The sequence below is a fragment of the Syngnathoides biaculeatus genome, chromosome 9 (genome assembly GCF_019802595.1).
Source record: "Syngnathoides biaculeatus isolate LvHL_M chromosome 9, ASM1980259v1, whole genome shotgun sequence".
NCBI classification, from domain to species: Eukaryota; Metazoa; Chordata; class Actinopteri; order Syngnathiformes; family Syngnathidae; genus Syngnathoides; species Syngnathoides biaculeatus.
In genome coordinates, this window is record NC_084648.1 from 29625107 (window position 1) to 29647161 (window position 22055).

At 41.0% G+C, this 22055-nt stretch overlaps 3 protein-coding genes across 4 annotated transcripts in view; 1 reads left to right on the top strand and 2 right to left on the bottom strand.

Moving 5' to 3' along the window:
- Positions 1-1326: 1326 nt before the first annotated feature.
- Positions 1327-12459, bottom strand: smu1b (SMU1 DNA replication regulator and spliceosomal factor b). 2 transcript variants are annotated; one of them, XM_061830893.1, is made up of 12 exons: positions 12170-12458; positions 9198-9408; positions 8730-8882; positions 8528-8644; positions 8033-8152; positions 7727-7846; positions 7524-7640; positions 7112-7239; positions 5083-5209; positions 4137-4298; positions 2862-3014; positions 1327-2693 (listed from the first exon to the last, which is right to left on the bottom strand). In XM_061830893.1, the coding sequence occupies exons 1-12, from the start codon at positions 12427-12429 to the stop codon at positions 2595-2597; spliced, it is 1767 nt and encodes a 588-aa protein (XP_061686877.1). In that variant the 5' UTR covers positions 12430-12458; the 3' UTR covers positions 1327-2594. The 2 variants fall into 2 exon arrangements, with proteins under 2 accessions (XP_061686877.1, XP_061686878.1); XM_061830894.1 differs by lacking the exon at positions 4137-4298 and having other exon boundaries at positions 12170-12459.
- Positions 12460-13277: 818 nt separating this feature from the next.
- Positions 13278-16343, top strand: LOC133505960 (perilipin-5-like). The gene is made up of 6 exons (XM_061829556.1): positions 13278-13486; positions 13570-13765; positions 14637-14719; positions 15317-15557; positions 15639-15772; positions 15958-16343. The coding sequence occupies exons 1-6, from the start codon at positions 13412-13414 to the stop codon at positions 16264-16266; spliced, it is 1038 nt and encodes a 345-aa protein (XP_061685540.1). The 5' UTR covers positions 13278-13411; the 3' UTR covers positions 16267-16343.
- Positions 16344-16539: 196 nt separating this feature from the next.
- Positions 16540-22055, bottom strand: part of rps6 (ribosomal protein S6) — a 20390-nt gene continuing 14874 nt past the window's right edge. The window contains exons 5-6 of the mRNA XM_061829557.1: positions 19020-19177; positions 16540-16667 (exon numbers count right to left, since the gene is read on the bottom strand). Coding sequence (XP_061685541.1) covers positions 16572-16667; positions 19020-19177 — 254 coding nt within the window. The 3' untranslated portion in view covers positions 16540-16571. The remainder of the gene's footprint in view (positions 16668-19019; positions 19178-22055) is intronic.

Sequence of the window (22055 nt, forward strand, 5' to 3'; positions counted from 1 at the left end):
GTCCAACTCTCTTGTGTCAACCGTCAAGACGTTCTAGTTCTTAGGAATTACCGTCTCACAACCTGAAGTGGGAGACGAACATCAACTCCATCCTCAAAAAAGCCCAGCAAAGGCTTCTGAGGAAGCATGGCCTGTCACAAGACCTGTTGAGACAGTTCTCTACCTCTGAGCGGATTGTCAGCACCACTCTACCCACTATTGAAGACTTGCACGCAACGCAAACTAGGTCCAGAGCAGGCAGGACCCTTTCGGACCCCCCACATCCTGGCCACTAGCTCTTCCAGCTCCTTTTGTCAGGAAAGCGCTACCAATCAATGCAAATCAAAACTAGCAAGGCATTCAAATAGTTTTCCTGTAGCAACTAAGTCATTAAATTCTTGATCAGCGAACCTACTACTTTCTGCCTTGTTCCATGTTAGGATTCTCACTCACATCCTGCTGGTCCAATCAGTATTAGTATTAGTAATATATTTTGTAGATAATTATTAAAGAAAATTATTAGGAATATTTCCTCTAAAGAGACATTTTTGCACTGTGCCACTTGCCGAACTTCCATTGTAGAGGGGACAAAAAAACATAGCATTGCTGACACTTATCTGCAGTTGCACTACAGTTCAGTGAAAGGTACCAGAATACAGTTGTTTTGAGGATTTGGAGGGAAACCGGAATACCCGGTGAAAACCCACGCAGGCACTGGGAGAAATATGCAAATTCCAAACTCAGAACTGTGACACAGATATACTAACCAGTTAGCCATTAAATGCAAATTGAATTTGGCAGATACATTTATGTTTTCATTTAGTGAATGGAAAAAAAACCCAATGAATCTGACAATATTTGGCACTTACTCAGTATTTTTCTGCTTTTATTTCTAAACTACTTTAGACAGCTCGCAATACATGATGACCTGCTAAATCCAGTGGTACAATTCCCAGGCCCGAGTGGCCCGGTGTTTCCCAACGTAATGTAGACACTTTTGAATTTGTACCATTGACTGTCATCATTTCACACACACAAAACAAACAAAAAAAAATAATAATTTGAAAAGTTTACAGATAGCCAATGACTTCAATTTTGTGTTTTTGCTCATACAGTACAGTGTAACCACAAAATATATACCACGTAACATGAGGCACTCCTGTGTGTGCTAGGATGATACCTAATGAAAAAAAAAGAATGTATTGACAATTATAATGTACGACAATAAATGAGGCCCGTCTTTTCTCATTTTTCTCCTGTCATGCACAAATAGTGACAACCATGTGACTTTGGTGAATTTTACTGATAATCATTTCTTAAAGTGGCAAGCAGCGGTAAACACATACATACAGGTACATACTGTTAATTTTATTTACATAACAGTGACAATTGACAGACAGTACCATAGGACGTGCAACTTTACATTGCCGAGAAAGTTGTTTGTACCGCAAAGAGCCATGTGACGTGGCATAAATTCTACGTACAGTGCGTCACTGCAGTTTTAATGAGACAATGTAGTTGTCATGCAAACGCTAAAATAGCTCGATGTGAGTGAGATTAAGCACTGAGGTAGCATGCGGAAACTGACAAGACTGAAAATACTGATACAAAAAAAAAAAAACATTAACAAAAGTTGCTGTATGCATACAGTAAAACTGTATGATATTCCTGATGCTGTTTGTTTTCGGCCAAACAAAGAACTGTCATACATTTTCACAAATGAGAGATGAAAATGGAGGGTTTTAAACGGCGCTGGTAAATTTTTTTAATAATGAGGAAGTACAGTATTTCCCACTCAGACTGACACAATAAGACCATAAAGTGGGAATGCATTCATAAAATCACCTGTTTTAAAAAAGAGGCTATCATTTGATCTCTGAGCTAAGAAATAAAACAAAATTCACAAAAGGCTTAATCCACTTTTAGTGTTTTGCTACCAGCGTTTCCTTTTTTCTTTTCCCCTTTCTCACCTGCAGAGGAAACGATGACGAGTGACCAGTTTCCTTTATTTAAATATTGCTTATCTTTGATGCTGTAAATCTTTAAAAATTCATGGAAATCTGCTTTTGAAAAGGACATCATTGTTTGAATACTGACAATATACAGTACGATCGCCTGAAGATCACAAATGGATAGTCCGAACGTGAACAAAGCTCCTCGGGGTCATATGTACACACTATCACAAAATTGCTATCATATGCTGGATGCACAATTTACTAAGCATCTTTATCATCCTGAATTAATTTTTCTTTTTTTTTTTTCCAGTGTGGTGACATCCACCCATCCTTTCCAATTTAACGCTCTGCCTGTTGAGGTAAAGGCTCAGCCCATGCCAGCTGCATGAAAGGCAGCTCCAGCTATGTGAACCACTAAACTGCCATTTCTGTGCATTTTTGAGGAACTCTAATTTGGCGCATCTGTGTGTCACGATGGTTCGGTGTATGCTCTGCTATAAAATGCATCGAAGGAACTTTAGTTCACTCTACAAGAATGCATTGCATTATACAGTAGTGTACATAGTTGTCAATTCAGTATCATACTACTTTTCGTGCGCATCGGAGTGCAAATGACATCTGTGAGGTACTCCAAGTCCAGCGAGACCTTCAGTCGGCAGTCTAAGGCTTCCACAGTCTCAGGAGGCCATCTTCGCTGTAAGTAGCAATCAGATTCTCGTGTGGGTGGTGAGTGATGCCAATTACGTCTTTCTCATGGACCTGTGTTGGGCACAAAAGCACATAAGCACATTCCCCTCCAGCCTGCTTCATTATACCTCTGTTCGCCTTCTCTTCAATTCTTATGTAACGCTGGCTACCCAAGTTACATTCTTCATACAACTCCGTGTGGGCTGTTGATGATGGAAGAGGTTTCTCCGTGCAGCTTACCGTCAGAGTTTTCTCCAGCCTTGCTGTCACGTAGTTGAAGCAGTAGAGCACCAAATCTTCTCCTACACAGTAAATCCACTCGCCTTGGGGGGACACGGTGCAGCACACAAACTTTGCTCCCAACTTTTTACCTCCGCTGAATGTCTTGACAGTCTAAGAAATAAAATAAAATAAAAAAAAAAACAAGCACACAAAGTCAAATACAACAGGAATGGAAAAATGTCTAGCATATAATCATAATAGCTTTTTTTTGGGGGGGGGGGTGTTTATAGTTTGGAAAAGGGAAAGTGAGATGATTCAATTCTTCTGGAAACATTCAAATGTTCTGCCCGAAGTTCTTTTGTATACTGCTGCCAGTAAGTTTCAAGGTAAACTGTGCAATTAAGTGCGTTGGCCTGCACAGAACCTGAAAGGCACAAAGATGCTTGATGGACCACTGTGTAGTAGTGGAACGTTGGTACCCTCTGGTGGTACGCGAAAGAACAGTTCAGCTCGGTTGATTGTGAAATACTCGTACATGACTATTTTTCATCTTGAAGAAGTGAGGAATGTTATTTAGGAACCATTTTCATCTGCAGTACCCAATTATTCAAGTTATGTTTTAAATACAGTTTTGTTGACACTCAAAACAGTGTTAGTTTAACAACATACTGTATTTATAAATGTATTGTGGTTTGTATTAGGTGGCACAGTGGCGCTGCTGGTAAAGCCTTGGCCTCACAGTTTTGAGATCCCGGGTTCAATCCCATACCCGCCTGTGTGGAGTTTGCATGTTTTCACCGTGCCTGCGCGGGTTTCCTCCGGGTACTCCCATATCCCAAAAACATGAAACCTTAATTGGACACTCTAAATTGCCCCTAGGTGTGATTGTGAGTGCGGCTGTTTGTCTCCATGTTCCCTGCGATTGGGTGGCAACCAGTTCAGGGTGTACCCTGCCTCCTCCCCGTTGACAGCTGGGAGACGCTCCAGTTCTCCCAGCGACCCTCATGAGGATAAGCAGCAAAGAAAATGGATGGATGGTTTGTATTATACTATAAGCTCTTTCTAATGTTGACTTTATTTGTAGTCAAACAGTTGTGTATATTAATTAATACCTCTCTAACTAGAAAAAAATGAACATTATTGCATTTTATTATTTGAATTGGTTGCAAGAGCTCGTGCGTGTGCAGGTGTAAATCTTGAAAAATTGCAGATGGCCAATGAATTAGTTTCTTTTTAAGCATGGAAAAAGGGTCTTCATCCAAGTGGTGGGACATGCAATGTGATCCCGCTCACCTGACCCTGTGTGTTCATGACAACGACCGTGCTGGAGTGGTTGCAAACCACAAAGAACTGCGGATTTTGGGGAAGAACCGTCACGTTGTTCACGGGGACATCCGAAGCCCCCGAGAGAGATTTGTACGTGTGGATGCATTCACAAGTTTGGCTGTTCCAAATCTAAAGCATACAGACAGAACAATAATCATACAATAAGCGAGACAGTTCATTGTCATATGCGATTTAATTATTGCCAACAATATGAAGCGTCAATAAAATACAGTATTTATAGATGCTCTAGAGTTATTTTAGGGAGATTTTGAAAACAGTTTCATGATCCCACTAAGAACATGGTGGATAAACCAATCAGACAGCATTTGTATAAACTACCTCGTTCTGCTCCATAACAGTTGTTAGAGATGATTTGTTTTTAGTTCTCCACTAATAAGAAAATGGTTTGCTATCAAATCTAAGTTTGCCATTCGCAAACTATGTGACTGCTATACAAAAGAGTAAACCGCACTGGGATACACTCCAGGTTTACTGTATTGTAGTATGCCAGTCACATAGGCTGTTTACTTCAGTTTTCACAATCCCGATATTGTAGTAGTTCCTCTTTTTTCATACCTTTTGTCCATTGCTCTTGCTCTCTTATAATACATTTCACGAGTTTGTAATGATTTTGAATTATTTAAAGACCTGTAAAAAATGTGAGGACTGCAAATGTTAAATCATGTCTTGGGTGTTTCTAAATATGTTTTTTTCTGTTTTCTATTCTTTCTATTCATAACCCCCACAATGGAACAGAGTATTTTATTATTATTAGCCTGTATCATAGTTTTAACCAGACACAATTAATTAAACTGCCTCAAACGAGAGTTCTCTTTCTTTCATTTTCTTTTTACCGTTGCTTTTCACAATCCCAAACTGCAAGTTGACATCACGTTGCCACTGATGACTGTACCTTGACGGTTCCATCCGACGATGCACTGATGATGTGAAAGCCGTCTTGAGTGAAAGATGCATCGTTCACAAACGATAGATGTCCATTTAACTCTTTCAGTGTCTGGCCCGAGCGCAGCTCATGGACCCTGAGGACGACATCATCATCAAAGATATAATAACATCAAAGGGACACAATAAATAACTAATGCGACTTTTGAAATCACAAAGGTCATTTACTTTTTCTGAGCAGCTGGAAAAACGTGCCACTGAAAGTTATTTTTAGCTCTGGCAGAGTGATGAGCTGAGCTGTGACAAAAAAGCCTGAGAGGAAGGAAGGCCCGTGGATTCACCGCGTCTGTCTACGACCTATACAGAGAATTGTGACGCGTGGTGGAGCACGTGGCGATGTTGTTCCTGAGCACATGGTGTCTTAGATACGCCCACGCGGCTCGTGTGCAGGCAACAGTGGAGAGGCTCAGCCCACACCCAGCGTGGGGACAAAAATAGAAAAATATCCGCCTCCCGACTATGATGGAGCCTCTTTCTTGTGCACTGTGTATGACTCACAAAAAAAACTGAATCTTCACATTCACAGTAGACAGCATGCAACATCAGGTCTCAACCGTTATTTACTGCTTTCACCCACCTCAAAGGACAAACTGCTAACCAGAACTCAGTAACTAACCCTAACTGGCTCGAACACCCAACTTGGTGCAGACCTATCCACCAAACTGGCAAACGCGCGCAGTGAGCCTCACACTTGCATGAAAATCACGACCATTTGCTCCCTGCTACAGATGCGCTGTCAACAAAACCAGACAATTCATATAATTAGTGTTGACGTAAAACTGGTGGCTAACCAGACTATCGTTGGCTGCCTTTTAATTATTCATCTATCCGTCAATTTTCTTAGCCGCTTATCATCACAAGGGTCGCGGGAGTGTTGGAGCCTCTCACAGCCGTCAACAGGCAGGAGGCGGAGAACACCCTGAACTGGTTGCCAGCCAATCGCAGGGAACATAGAGATGACCAGCTGCACTCACAATCACACCTAGGGGCAATTTAGATTGTCCAATTAATATTGCATGTCTTTTTTGGATGTGGGAGGAAACCGGGGTGCCCGGAGAAAACTCACACAGGCACGGGGAGAACATGCAAACTCAACATAAGCGGGTCTGGGATTGAACCTCAGAACTGTGACGCCAACGCTTTCCAGCAGCTCCACCGATCCACCTATTATCAATCAATAATCAATTAAAAGTCTTCAATGAACCCAACGTGCATGTACTTCATCTGGGATATCGAACGTACCATGTCCAAAACGCAGTCCCAACATGCTTCCTGGCAACTGAAAAAAATATCTGCATAATTATTTTCTTCTTAGAACATCATTGAAGATATGAAGAATTTACACAAGGCTGGTTGTTATCAAATGAAGGCTGGGGAAACAAGATAAAAAATAAACAAACAAGCAAATCGAAAGCAGCAGTAGATTTTGTCCTTCAATACCAATGAGCAGGAAGAAGTTGAAAGCGTATCAAGTCCCATCGGTGAACCTGAGTTTTGCTGTTGATTGTATTCAATGGAGGAACTCAATGTTATGGCCTCCAACATCAAACAGGTTGATGGATGCTAGTAATTGCATTCAAACACTCTCAAAATAACACAGTACTGTAGTTGTGTTTTTCAAACTAAGTCACTTTCAGAAAAAAAACTCATCCCCAAACCTGATTTCATTTTGGTGTACTCGACATGATATCTTTCATTTATATTTTGTTATCTTATGGCCTCAATCTCCAAACCAAAGTCAAAATAAAGCGCGGAGTAGTTTCTGGGATGGACCTGAATGGAAGTTGCCTCCACAATAGTCAGGAAAGCCAATCACAACGCTTTCTGTTGTCTAATTTATGATGAGCCATTTGAAAAAACTGAAGCTATCAATGGTTATACTGAGTTTTACTGGATTGAATTTGTAGCTGATATAATATGGGGGACTGCTGAGAATTCCTTTGTCCGAATGATCCCAGATGGTAGATAACCTAACCCACCTGATGGTGTGGTCAAAAGATGCACTGAGGATTTGGTTGCTGTCCTTGGAGAAACTCAACGAGGTCACACCTTTGTTGTGCGCGTGTTCAAACCTGCGCAGGCACAGGCCACTCTGGATTTTCCACACCTTGCGTGTGACACACACACACACACACACACACAAAAGGTCAGATGGACTCAAAATAAATAAATAAATAAATAACACAAAGGAGGTGATCCTGGTTACCTGCTGTGGGTTTGATTGCAGGGTAGTTTTTGCCAATATTGCAATATATTTAACATACAATATCCAAAATTCTGTCGGTATACATCAGTTCATCTTTGAAGTCTTGAAGGGTTTTTTTTTTTTTTTTTTATAGTTGTCAAGTTTTATACAGTGTACTTTTCTCCAATTCTTTATGGCAACTCTACCTTTATTTTTCCATTCTGAGCTCCAGTGGCGAGTAAATCTGAATCCTGGCTGAAGGACATACACAATACTGCATCATCCATCATCATGAAGCTGTCTTGGGCCTGGTACTTTAAATCCTAAATCAGCCACACACAGAAAAGAGGAAATACTGTGTGAATATGTTTTTCATAAACGGGCAGAGCATCAAAGCTTTTGTGCTTACCTTGCTTATGTTGCCTGTGTGGAAGTTCCACACTTCAATGAAGCCGTCCACCGAGCCAGAGATTAAGTACTTGCCATCGGGGGAGAATCGAGCGCATTCCACGTGTGACCGCCGTCCAAACTGCACATTCATTTAAAGTTTAATTAATTTCCATGAGTCTTCAAAGCCCACATCATCTAAGCCCCCTGCATAATGCGCAACTCAGTTTTTCAAATCTTTTTTCCACCCGGCAGTGAAGACACATTCCGTATATTGTGTACTGTGTGTATCTATGCGAATACCTGTGTGTGTAATGATGTTATTTACCTTAATGTGACGGTACAACTGGGTCGGACAAGTCTCTTTCTCTGCATGTCTGTCCTTGTTGCTCAGAGTCTCAATGGTCATTTCAGGTGAGAGACTCTCCGGTGTGTTCAGTCTCAATGACTAAAAATCCACCATCAACCAATCATTGAGTATAGCAAATATGATATCATTTACTGCATATGGCTGTATCGGGCTGACATTGTGGAGCAAACACTACTTACAAAAAGTTTGGGATATTTGACTTTTGGGTAAAATTTCAACTGTAAACTTTACAACTGGACATGTATAAAACACCAATTGTGAACATGACCATTCCGCTCCTTGTTGTAGACCGGCTACTTCTGTAAAAACTACTGAAACATTTAACATTCGACAGTTATTCATCCGGAAATTTCCCCCAAAAGCTAACTATGCCTAACTTTTTGTGAGCAGTGTAAAAGTACAGTTTACTTGTTGTATGTACTGCAGTGTCAGATCCGGATTTGGGCTACTTACACCAACTTCTTCCAGAAGGCCCATGAGGCGTGACGGCGGCACCACGCTGACCTCCCTTACCAGCTCCTCTGCGATGGCCCTGCGTCGCTTCTCCTTGCTGCTGCCTTTTGGGTATGCCTGCATAGTGGGTGGAGGGGAGGGGGGGTCACTTTAGCGAAACACTTGCAAGCTCTTTCAGCCAAAGGAACCTAGACGCTCTCACCTCACGCGGGTCAAAGTAGGAGAGTGTGAGCAGGTGTTCCAGGTGGCTGTGCCTCTCGGGCTGGGTCTGCTTCAACATGATCATCGGGTCGGTTTGTCTGAGGAGTGAACGGGCGGCGCCCACCTCCCTCATTTCGATCAGCTCCGTCACCACCTGTTGGGGACAAAGCGTCAATGGTATGTACTCCGTTTTGATTGACACAATCACAGATGTCAACATGTAACAAGTTCATTCTCGTACTTTTACAATCATATTAAATGAATAGTTCTCAAACAACATCAATCAAAACCAAGCATTACCACAAACATGGTGTTCATGCCACTCTCAAATTTAGCAATAGAAACACAATAGAGCATTTGGGCATTATTCTGATAGTATACAGGGTAAGGGATGTTTTTTTAATATATATTTGTTTTTCATTATTAATCTGTATCAGGGGAAAAAAAGCTAAGGAAAAGCCAATGTCACCTGTTCATAAAGGTCAATGAGTGTGTTGTCGGGCAGTTTGAGCGATTCAATTGCTAGCAAGACCGAGTCCCAGTGTCCACGTTGGATGTCTGCGATGAAGCTGTCGATGCTTTCCACAGTGTTGAGCGACACTGTTGTTTCTTCCTGTAACGTACTCAATGTTCTGTAGAGGTTGTTCTCCTTTAGGTATTGCATTATCAGGCGGATTACACTACAGACAGAAAGGAAGAGATTATTACGCACGTTTCTCCTCACTCAATGGGCCACAATTCTGTTGTCTTACGTTTTAAGTCACTGTTTGTAGGAATCCCTTTGTTTTGTTTAATTGTGTTCATGATATAAAACATGCACAGCAACATGTGACTTTCCTTTAAAGACAGTAAAAACAATAGGTTCACAATGTAAACACCCCTTTCCTAAATAAATAAAAATTATAATGTCATGGAAAACTTCACTTCAATAATTCTGTTCCAAAAGTTACTTTCATAGACTGTAGACTCGGGCCCACACTTTAAACAATTCTATTCTTCTAGTTGTTCATCTTTCAGAATATGGTTTTCCAGCTCATAACACAAAAATCAAGAATTCAAAAAATGTGAAGAAACCAGCCCAAATTTTGAAGGCAATCAATGTTTTAAACTGTCACACACCAATCATTGATTAAACTCAAAGCTCCTGCACAGATTTTCGCCAGGTCTCATTAGGTTGCTCCATTTTGATTCAATTGTCTTAGTTGGATTCAATTTGCCAAAGACTGCATACTTGAGAATTGGCCAGAGGTCTTGTCATTGATACCCTCCACAGGATGGTTAAGACAAAGATCCATAGCTAAGAAAGATGGCTGTTCACAGAGTGCTTTGTCCAAGCATACCAATGGAAAGTCTTGTGGAAGGACAAAATACGACAGGAAAAATGCACCAGCAAACAAGATGACTGTGGGCTTCAGAAGATTATCTATCATACAGAGAATATTCAAGAATCTAGCAGAGATCCAGAAAGAGTGGAATGAGGATGGAGTCACATCTTCAAAAACCACATTCAGAGAGTTATTGGGAGACCGGCTACAACTGTCTGCTCCCTCGGGTCAAGCCACTTGTGAGCCTGAGACAACATAAGAAGAAGAAGGACTGGACTATTGGCCAGCGGTCTATGGTTCTCTTTTCCAATGAAAGTAAAGTGTGTCTTTCATTTGGGAATCAAAGCCCAAAGGTTTGGAGGAAGACTGATGAAGAACAGAACCAAAGTTGCTTGAGGGCCTGTGGGAACTATCCACACTCAGTCATGATTTGAGGTGCAATGTCCAGTGCAGGTGTTGATAAACTGCTTTCTTAAACCCAAAGTCACTGCAAGAGTCTACCAGAATGTGCTGGAGGATTTCATGATTCCTTCCGCTGAGGATCTGTGTGGAAATGCAGATTTCATCTTTCACCAGGACCTGGACCCTTCCATTAACACAAGAACAACTAAAACCTGGATTGATGCCCATGCCCTCATAGTGCTTGACAGGCCAGCCAACTAGCCAGATCTAAACCCCATTGAGAATCTATTGGGTATTGTCAAGAGGAAAATGAGGGGCATAAAGGAAATCTTAGCTTCCATAATTCCCAGGCAATGTCGCAAGCTGATGACTTCAATGCCACCACGCATTAGGCAATGATTCAAACAAAGGGATTCCCAACCAAGTTTTGAAAGTACCACATTTTGATCAATTTAATGTGACTTTATTTTTTTCCTCTTCAAAAACAGAGAAGTAAACGATATTTTCTTCACAGTACTTTTTTTATTTCCTGATTTTATGGGTTTTATGAGCTGCAAGCCCAAATTATGTACAAAAAAAATACTTGTTATTGTTTAAATTGTGGGCCCCGAATCTATCATTATGAAAGTTTAACTTTTAAATGGAATTATGGAAATAAACCCTTCCAATGGTATTCAAATTTTTTGGAAAGGTCTGTACAGATACTAAATACAAGAGCTGCTTCAAAAACTCTCACTTTAAATAGAAAATGTTCACTGGTTCATTCATTCATCGATTGACACTATTAGAGTTGGGTATTAATTTAACAGTGCATTGGGGGTGAGGGGGGGGGTCCTTGAATATAAGTTACACATGATTAAAATGTGGTGACGTGATGAATATTATTTCATTGTTTTTGAGGAGAAGAGGGGAACTGTACCTCAGTTAACCACTTTTAACCAAGCCTGGGCAATGTAATCAAATAAAGGATTTTTTTTTCAACGTATGTAGATTGTTGTGGTTGTATGTTGCAGGTGATGGGGAATATTATTCAGACTCATGATGCAGTAGATATTGAATAAACATTGTTAAATCAATATCTCAGTCCTGTGTGAACATTATTGGATTTTCATCTAAAATCTGAATATTTTGAAATATATTAAATAGAGACATTGTTTTTAAAATTCTGTACTTGTACCTTACTGTGCAAGTAGTCATAATATTGTCCAGGTCAGTGTGTAAAACAACCAGCATAGAAACATACTTGTACTGCTCCTTCTCTTTCTATACTACTACTCATACTAATACTAATACTAATAAGGGGTGTCAGTACAATGCAGCTTGAGAATTGTGCCTTCTTCCAAATTGATCAAATGTTGCCACTTTGTGATACTCACCTCACCTTCTGCAAATTGCACTCATTAAACCTCTTTGAACCTGATGTGCAAACCCGCTGCTGCACGTTTCCCCAAAGGAAGTAAATGAAAACGTAATCATGGGCTATCAAAGGCACACTTACAGCCCGGGAGTTAACAGGTGCATGCACATAAGCGAACCACACTGGATACAGGACAACTCGCCTCGTAGCATAATCATTCAACACAGATCATTAAAGGACCAAATTAGAAGTCTGACCTTGAATAAAAAGAAAAATACCTCCATAATTTCAACATATCAATCACGTGTTTTTAGAGCGCTAATTAGCAATAAAGAATGAGTTGTAGTTGGTTCTTACTCCGAAGGCTCCATCTCCACAGCCATGCTGAGCTTGTCTCCTGCAGATGCGGGAACAGACTGACTGGAGTGAGCGGCGACTGGGAGCTCGTCAAAGCCACGTGCTGCTGCTCCGCCGAGGCCCGCCCACTGCACGTGTTTCTCGTCTTCCAGCAACAGTCCGGAACCTTGTGACTGCACCCCCGCCATCCTCCCCGACGCATTCCGACACATCCAAACATTTTTCCGGACGAACACGTGGCGGTGACGCTGCGCCATCATTTAGCATCCCTCAACATCAGCACCGCGCGGCGACAGCTCACGTGGCTTGCAGCGTGTGAGAGGGGTGTGTGTGTGGGGGGGAGGGGCGGGGCGCCACGACGTGCAGCTTTCTCTTGAGAAACGTGATATTTTCAACATTCAAAATGGATTCGTTGGGTTTCTGTTTTGCTGTACAAAGTGTATGAAAAGCATTTGAAGCAAATTTTTATTGGCATGACTGTGAATATTTTTGCTCATTGTATTTAGATTTCCTTTAGTAATAATATATATATATTTTTAACGGCCTGCACGATGCTGCAACGGGGTTTAGAACGTCCGCCTCGAGGTTCTGATGTTTCCGCCAAGAATCTGAGAATATGCACATCAAAAATGGATGAAAAAAATATTGTAAAACAGTCACAAAATATACTTGTTTCGTGGCGTCCTGTATAGAATAATCAGGGTTGGAGGTGGGGGTGGGGTGACATATTGTGTTCCATTCTGGAATGTGGAATTTGTTTCATTAGTTTGGTGTAGTTTATGTTTTCATTCTTCTCCTTAAGTAATTGCTTAATAGTTTCATTGTAAACAAAACATCGTAAAATAAAGGATTTTATGCCTAAATTTAAGAATAATTGGTTCCTTTTTTTTTTTTTTTTTTTTTTTTTAGATGTAATCTACATTGAGCTAATATGAATAACGTGTAAGGTCTGTCCCGCTTAAAAATTAAATGTTGGATTTGAGCTCAAAGGTTTGCTGCAAAGCATTTAACCTGGAGTAGCATTTTTGGACATTATAAATTAAATTTCAGGTAGTCTGCTGTAACTGAACAAAACCGAAAGCATCCTAGATATCGCGAGATTTGTAACTCGGGGGAGGGGAGGGAACAAGCTGGCGTTAATTGCCTAATCGCCTGAAACATGTCAACGAAGTTTTCCCATAAGTGGTGTTTGTTAAAAAAATACGGTGAGCTAGCGCCCAGTTTCCGTTTTGTTAGGCTTTTATGACAAACCAAACGTCTTTTCCTCGGCTTATGCTGTCCCTTGTGCATTTTTATTTCATGTCGCTGAACAAGCAGGTGAGCGGTCCAAATGGGCATGAATGCTCGCGCGAGTGTTCAATACTGCAGTTTAAGCGTCAAGTCTCGTTGATGTTCCGCAGAACGCCGCTGCCCGACTGGCCAAGCTGCCGCTGGTGCGCTCAGCCTGCGCCAACCTGTCACTGCTGTGTGGGGACGCCAAGAGCGTCAAACCCGGCCTCGGGTCTGTTTGGGAGAACCTGGAGAGTTGCGTGGCCTACATAAGATCGGCTGCTTGTCACCGACTCTCACCCGTCGTCACCAAATTCAAGCCGCAGGGTGAGTACACAAACTTGGATATATTTAAAAAAAAAAAAAAAAAAAGTTCTGATAGAAGTAGTAAATCCCATTTTAAATCGTAATTCTGACATAGTTGTAAGGACTAAATCTACAACGGGCCAATTACACATGCACAAACCCAGCGAATCTCTTCAGGGAAATGTCTCTCAAAATCTGTTGCATCACTGTCATTTCTGTGCCATGATTCATAGATCAGTCATCTCGCTGCGGTCCTCGTTTTCACACTTTAGAACTCTTCAAGTTCATAATCAATCAGTCGAGTGTTTAGCCAAAGTAGATTTCAGTCTGCCTCTCTGCTTAGTCTGTCCTCATCACTGGTGAGAAGAAAAGGGGGGAAAAAAAGACAATTTTGACAAATAACTGGAAGTAATCCAGCATCACCCCCAATTGGAATTCTATGCAAGTGGTTGACTCGTTTCTCACTTTTATAAATACTGTACCCAGTATGTACTTTGTATATATACATATTGGAAACACTGAACTTTGTGGGCATTAATGGGTAGGTTTCCAATTACACCATCTTGTGTGTCATAGAGGTCAGAGAACACAAGTGATAGGTGAAGCGCAAAGTTTTTTTTTATAATAATTTATCCGATTGGTCTAAGGACTGTGGTGACGTCATTGGAAACCTATCCATAGGAGACTCTAAATTGCCCCTCAGTGTCAATTGTGAGTGCGACTGTCGTCTGGTTCAGGGTGCACCCTGCCTCCTGCCCAATGACTGGGATTGGCTCCAGCACTCCCACGACCCTCGTGAGGTTAAGCAGCTCAGAAAATGGTTGGATGGATGAAGTTTTTGGCTGTGAAACGGGCAAGTAACCTGAACTCACTTCCATTTGCATTGCTACAGATTCCTTTGCCAATGATGTTGCGTGTAAAAGTCTGGACTGGTTGGAGGCAACGTTTCCTGTGCTGCATACATCCACAGACCAGGTGACTATAGTTTCGTTCACTCATTGCTTGTAAAATATAAGAAACTTCATGCTGGTTAATAGAAAAGACAAAGTAAGACTGAACTATTTCTGGGAACCCCCCCCCCCCCCAAAAAAAAAAAAAGTGGTTGAACATTGTAGGCTCGGTAACTAACTTCCAATATACTGTACACTCTGATTTCATGACTTGCTTGAAATTCAGAGGGGAATCTGATTTGATGAATTTCTGCCACACTAATTTGGGACTTACTTTATCGTTAACTCAAGACCTATACGTAAGCAAGTCTATTCATCATAAGGAGCTGCTTGAGACTTAGCCCTTTCACACAGTTTTTCCAACTGACATTGTTGATGTGCTTTTAGAAATGCATATTGGTCAAGCTCCTGCATTTTAAAATTAACGACAAAATCAGACAATTCCTGACAGGTTGGATATTTTGGCTAATGATAGTATACTGTAGTGCGGACCTTCACTTAGCCACCATTAACAAACTGTGTACTGTTGAACGATTATTGTAGTTTAAATTTCTGAAAGCTTTTCATTTCAATATGACAATGTAGACACATTAAAGCTAACAGCGCTCTATTCATCTCCCAGCTTGCGGCTGGTGTCAGGAGCAAGGTGCTAGAGATCCAGGATGCAGCGACCATTGTGGCCCACGGGACTGTGGACTGTATGCAGCATGTGGTGACATGTATCGTGGAGAAGGTGCAGCAGCACAATGACCACTTGCTAGGAGGAAGGGCCGTCACTGCATCCAGCACTGAGCTGGGTTCTGCACTAAACCTGCCTCAAGCGCTGGTGGATCGCATGCTCCAGCTGACAGAGGAAGAAAAAAGTAGGCGCCCTGTAGGGTGTGAAGCAAAAGTGCTGTACTGTGGCTCGGTCCTAAATTAAAAGACTTATGCTGCGTTTACAGAGGAAAATGTCTTAATGGACAGTTCTGAGACAGCTGCATCTATGAGATGGTACTCTGTGCGACTGGTGACACTCTCCATTACACTGTGCAGGAGAACCATCCAGCTGGCGGGAGCCAAGATTCAGTCTACTCAGGTCTGGGACTTTAATATTGGAGGGTGAATGTCAAGCACAATGGGGAGGGGTATTATTGTTTACTAGCACTTGTGCAAAACTGTAAAGGGGTACTTCTGAGGCTAAGGAAGGACTAGTTATATTTTAGCAAGGATCCAGGAATTTACTTACACATTAAATGACTTGTGTGTTTCATCTATTTTCAGATCATGGAGGCTTTTTCCACATCGAGTCAGTTTCGAATCCTGCTGGCTCTGGCATGGAGTCTGGAGCAACTCCCACTACATGTACAGCAGCAGATTGTGTCTGTATTCTTCTACTTCACACAAATGTACAACTTGGGAGGTGCCCGACAGAGCTGCTCCAAACAGGATAAAAGTGTTTGCCCCAGTGAAGCTGGACCAAAAGCAAAACAACACAAGGTCATCAAGAGTCCACGACCAAATTCTAATTGGCGAGTGAGAAGACCAGGTAGCATCTCTGTGTACGAGAACCGCTTGACCCCTTTGGAATAATTAAAGGGTGTTGATAGGTTTCACTGAGTGGTGGCTGTATTGCATATTTACATATAAATAAATGTACTTGAAGCAACTTTGAATATATTCTAGTGTTGGATCAGTTAACCAAACATTTTCTTTACAAAAATTGGTTTACACTTTTTTTTCACGACAGTATTAAACCTAAAAGCTCAGATTAATAGACCTGCACACCAGATTCTTTTACATTCAAATGACCTCATTTTGCCTTAAATTGTTAATTATGTTCTGGGAAAAAAAAACACAGCTGAGTTTAGACCAAACATTACTTTATTTGACTGAGTTCACTTTTGGCTGGACTCTGACTTAGATGTGGATGCCCTGAGAGAAGAAAGGCGGCGTCTCTTGGCAATCTGTTCCTGTCGCTTCTCCTTGGCTTCCTGTTGATATGAAAATGCATGTCAGTGAAAGGTTGCAAAATAATGGCCACCTTTCATAAATGTTGAACTTTAATGCACTATAACACACCTTACATTCAGGACACTAATTCTCCCACATTTTTGCATACTGCATTGTAGTTTGCCTAACAAAAGTATAGTGCTTGAAAAAATTGGTTCTACAGAGCTTATTAATCACTGGTTCTTGGCTGTAAATGAAAATATCTGTAGCTGTTTGAGATGTCTGTAAAATAAGGCTACGTTCACACTACAGACTTTTTCCCCATTTGCTTACCAACGTGAACCCAAGAATTCATTTTTTTCCATATTCGACCAAGCCATTTTAAGGTGTAGGTAGAAATGGGATGTGTGCATATCAAGGCTGACTTCGCACTTGACTGATAAAGCATAAAATGTCAAATGTTTGACAAAGAAATGCCATAAAAACAGTGGACAGGAGTAGAAAAAAAATAGCGATCGAGGATTTTAAACTAAGATGTTGGCTCTGATTGGAGATATCTCTTAAAATTTGTTGCTTGTAATTTTCTGAAGCATGTACCCAGTGACTTAAAGCGAAATTCCGATGGTTTGGATTAATCTATCCAATGGGTCATGTCATATGTACTGTACAATGACAATGTGATGTTAATCCTCTCATTTAATGGTTTTGATTTTTTTTTTCCCCATCAGCAATTAAAAAATTTAATGGACGCTGCCATTTTGGTGAGTCATATGACCTAGGGTGGGCGGATGTGACATAATAGGCGCGGCAACAAAGTCTCGCTTATGTTGGGAAACAATTGTGGCCAGTGCTGATTTCTCAGATTTATCCTCATCTGACGAAGAAATATCAGTTGATCGGGAAGACGGAGTAATACTTCCATACACATTTGAACCGTAGATGTACAATTTTTGGATGGTTCTTCAGACGGGAATGACTCAGTCTGACAACTCTGCCGACGCGCGGGACATTAAGTGTGTAAACAAAGGCTCAGTTACATTCCTACACAATCATGGACAGCGCTGATTTCTCTGATTTATCCTCATCTGATGAACGAGTCGGCTGACGCTGTGTCCCATCGATTTGGAGTGCGTTTAAGACGGGCAGCACTCGTGGCAGTGAAAGGTAGGCCTTATATTGTGGGAAAGATTGTTTTAGTCAATAGGGTGGGTGGGGTAATGATAATGATCTTTGGGTTGGTGGGAGTTAATACTGCTTCCACAACAGCGGCACAGTATCTTAGATGGTAAAGCGTTGGCCTTACAGTTCTGAGGACCTGGGTTCGATTTTTGTAAATTTAATTGTAAATTATGGCAAAATTTAGTGTAAGTACAATAGGACATTTTACCGTGTCTGGTCGTGGTGGTAACGTGAAGACACTACAAACGGCGAGGATTTCTTTGCGCGCCTGTTAAGTCACATCCGCGCACGTAGGTCATGCGACTCGCCAAAATGGCGGCGCTCATGAAAATTTGTAGTTGCTGATAATCTTCTCAAAACACCATTAAATGGGAGAGGATTAACATCACACTGTCAAGGTACAGTACATATGACATGAACTATTGGATACATTGTTAATCCAAACCACCAAAATTTCCCTTTAAGTCCTTAAAAATATTGTGCTGGCGGGTATTCTGACAAATACTATTTAAAATGTGAATATCGTGTACAGTTCACTCCTTAAATTCATATTACTTTTATGAGTTCATGTAAAAAAAAGTAGTTGCAATTGGCATGGTTTGGTGGGTGATTAGCATTCTGTATAAGTTTGATGTAAAACTAGTGTTGATCAGGTCGGCATTAAGTCATTAGTTCAGCTCTAATTTCAGAAGTCCAATTTTGAGTGTACACACACACACACACACACACACACCACACACACACACACACACATACACACATATGGAAAGCTCTATTTCATGGTAGAATAAGTGGGATGTCGTGGGAAAGGTCACGGTATTGCGTGAAAGTTCATGATACAGGTTGGGCAAAGAAGCGAAAGGAGAATAAGATTCCTTAATTTCTTTTCCACCACTTAATATTTAACAATTTTTCCAGGCAGCCTCTGTAATGTTTTCATCTGAAACGTTGACAATGTCATCAAACTGTGCTAGTGTTGTCACACCAGTGCCAAAGGTTAGAGCCCAGTGGCATTTGGTGTTTGTGCGCATGTGTCTGACACATTCCAACAGCACCCAAAGCCGCATGTTTTTTTTTTTTAATGTGAACGACTAAATAAAAAGATGGGATGAAAATTACTGACTCACCCCTTGGGTGTGAAAGCCCAATAAGCATTGTACTCAACTAAATGAATATTTGACCTCAAATAAGATGAGGCAAGCCTTGAATCCTACCTTCATCCTCTTGGCCAACAGCTTGGCATACTCAGATGCTTCTTCCTTGTTCTTCTGGGTGCGCTTCCTCTTGAGGGAAATACGGCGGCGTTTGTGTTGAAGCACACGAGGGGTCACCAGTCTCTGAATCCTGGGAGCCTTGGATCTTTGCTTCTTGCCTGAAAAGACAACATCCAATGAATGTGCACATCTCAAATAAGAATGGATGACCTAGTCAGTCCATATAGTGAAGCAAAACTCCAGCAGGTGAAGACACCAACACAAGCCTTTTCGTGGTATGATGTACAGCAGCATTATTCAACTAAAAAAAAAAAAAAAAAAAACCCTTGCAAACATGTTTGAACAAAGGTCAGGAAGATTATACAATGTTAATTTATCATGTTATAGATATTTGAAGTTTTTCTGGCAACGATGCCTCTGTACACCTCTCTGGTAAACATTTCTGGCCATGTCCCACTGGGAAGAAGCTCCAAGGATGACCCAGGATATATAAAAAATAAAGGGTATATGCTACCCTTGGGTCAAATTCTTCAAAACCTGAATTTTGACTATAATATGCAGATGAGACATATTTAGCAGTGTCCCCAGATGACTACAGTTCAATTGAGGTATTGTGCCACTGCCTAAATCAAATAACTGAATATGCAAAAATTTTCTTCAACTAAATCACAACAGAAAATTGTTTTTGGCAATAAAGAGAGAATTGCTGTTAGTAAACACATGGGCTTTCTAGCTTTAAAAACCAAAGACCAAGTCTGAAACCTTGGTGTTCTGATTGATTCCGACCTGACGTTCAACAATCAGATCAATCACAAAAACTGCCTTCTACCATCTGAAGAACATATCTAGAATGAAGACTTGTATGTGTCAAGCAGAACTGGAAAAACTCATCTATGCTTTTATCTCAAGTTGACTTGACTACTGTAATGGTCTTCTGACTGGACTCCCCAAAAACAGTATTATACAGCTGCAGCTCATTCAAAACGCTGCAGCTCGCGTTCTGACCAAAACAAAGCAGTCAAAACATAACCCCAATCCTCAAGTCCTTGCACTGGCTTCCAATCAGCTTTAGAATAGATTTTAAAGTTCTGCTACTGGTCTATAAATCACTAAATGATTTAGGTCCTGAATACATGAAAGAAATGCTTATGTAATACAAACCCAGTACAGGGTTCATACTCAGTCTGACCCAAAAAAATTTAAGGGCTTTTTATTGGCATTCTTAGGGGCCGACACAAAAATTTTTAGGGCCGACACGAAAAATTTAGGGCCATTGCGGGAAATCAAGAGTAAGGAAAAAAATACTCACCCAATGGTGCCATCAACCATTCTTGGTTCATCAAATGTTCCAGTACCTGTGATAGTGATCACCTGTCGCCCCTTGTGGTAGTTCTCATTGATATGACCATTGTCAATGTCTTCACATAACAGTATAAAGAAAAACAGATTCTAACTACAATTGCAACTATATACACAAATATCTTCTACTGATGTCTGTCTCAGCACCCCTACTCTGGCTCCTTGAGCCTACCCAGTGCCTCCTCTTTGTTGCTGCAGAGGTGCCAAAGTGGCTCTCTTGTCCTTTGCTCTGCCTCTGAGTGCATTGGCCTCGGTGCTAAACCTCAGATTCCTCTTTTCTTCTGCTTCCTCACACAGCCTGTCAGCCTTCTCAATAAGCGTTGATATGTCAGTCTCTATTCTGGCTTTTTTTGGCTTTGAGGCAGTAGATGAAAAGTGGGGAGCGATGCCAACCCTGCCAATTACACAACGTACCGGTGGATATACATCTGTGGCGTATAGCCTGGCACGGCTAATGCGTGGGGGGAAAAAAAACACGCAACAGAGTGGGAGCATCTTAGAACTTGGTGCGCTCTCTAGTCTGGAAAATACGGCGTCAGTGTATATATATTTTTTGGCTGTACAAATAATGCAGAGTAAGGTAAAGGTATTTTAATGTTTTCTGGGAGGGGGTATGAAATTTCAAATGTGAGAGAACTACAGCTTCAACCAACCACTTTTCCAGTTTGGTTGCATCCGATGAGTTCTCTCCTGTTTTTCTGGCAACACACTGTCCCACCTTAGATGACTATGGAGCAATCAAATGGATCCGCTGGTGTGCCATGGGTATCCATCAAATGACAACTTACCATATTCTTGACATTTGTTTTCTTGACTGCCCATGGTAGAAACCACTTGGACAAATCGAACTTGGAATAATAATGAATACCACCTCCACTACTATTGTATAAGTGGGATGGCTTCCAATAACAACTGAAGCCAATATCGTATCACCACTTATAATAGAAGAGCCCTATAAATGAGTCATAACCAGTCACTCAAATTTAAAAAAATGTACGAGTGCGGTCAGTCATGCACACAGATATAAAGTTGTGAGCGTGATTTGCGATGGAATCTCAAGGCCTTAAAATAACTTACTGGCTATGCATAAAATGACATTTGGGAGTTAGGTATCAGAACAAATAAGTTAATCATTTGGATATCACTTGTAATAAACACTTGTAAATTAAAAAAAAAAAAGTCATACATGATACTGCTAGTCCAATGATACTGATGTGATGTCAATGACCCGGAAGATTTTTCATATTAACAAATTAATACAACTGCAAATTTAAATTAAAAAATAAATAGTATCAGTCACTCACATTTGAAAAATGTACAGGTGTGGTCAGTCATGCTCGCAGATAAAGTTACGGGTGTGGTCCACCAGTCATGTTTGCAGATATAAAGCTGTGGGTGTCTGTTCTGTTTGTAATTATGAGTATACATCTTTAAGAGCGAAAGGGGGCGGTGTCAGGTAAACTAGGAAGTAGAAGTAGGCTGAGCAGCAGCTCAGCTGTGTGCTTTCGTGCTTTAAAAAAAAAATAGAAAAAAATAAGACAGGCGGTGGCTCACTACGCTGAATCCGTGGCGCAGCTTAGAGGGAACATTGGTCAAGACGACACAAAATAAGTGACGTATTTCAATACCTATGTATTTCTACTTGTAACAATTTTTACGCATGTGATTTTTCATGCT

Bases quoted from the DNA above. Each gene is read 5' to 3' on its own strand.
- LOC133505960 (XM_061829556.1), top strand. From the start codon at position 13,412: ATGACAAACCAAACGTCTTTTCCTCGGCTTATGCTGTCCCTTGTGCAT. The intron at 13,766-14,636 runs GTGAGTACACAA...GCATTGCTACAG, and splicing joins CACCAAATTCAAGCCGCAGG to ATTCCTTTGCCAATGATGTT. The intron at 15,558-15,638 runs GTAGGCGCCCTG...CTGCGTTTACAG, and splicing joins GCTGACAGAGGAAGAAAAAA to AGGAAAATGTCTTAATGGAC.
- smu1b (XM_061830893.1), bottom strand. From the start codon at position 12,429: ATGATGGCGCAGCGTCACCGCCACGTGTTCGTCCGGAAAAATGTTTGG. The intron at 7,847-8,032 runs GTAAATAACATC...ATGAATGTGCAG, and splicing joins AGTTGTACCGTCACATTAAG to TTTGGACGGCGGTCACACGT. The intron at 3,015-4,136 runs GTGAGCGGGATC...TTTATTTCTTAG, and splicing joins TCATGAACACACAGGGTCAG to ACTGTCAAGACATTCAGCGG.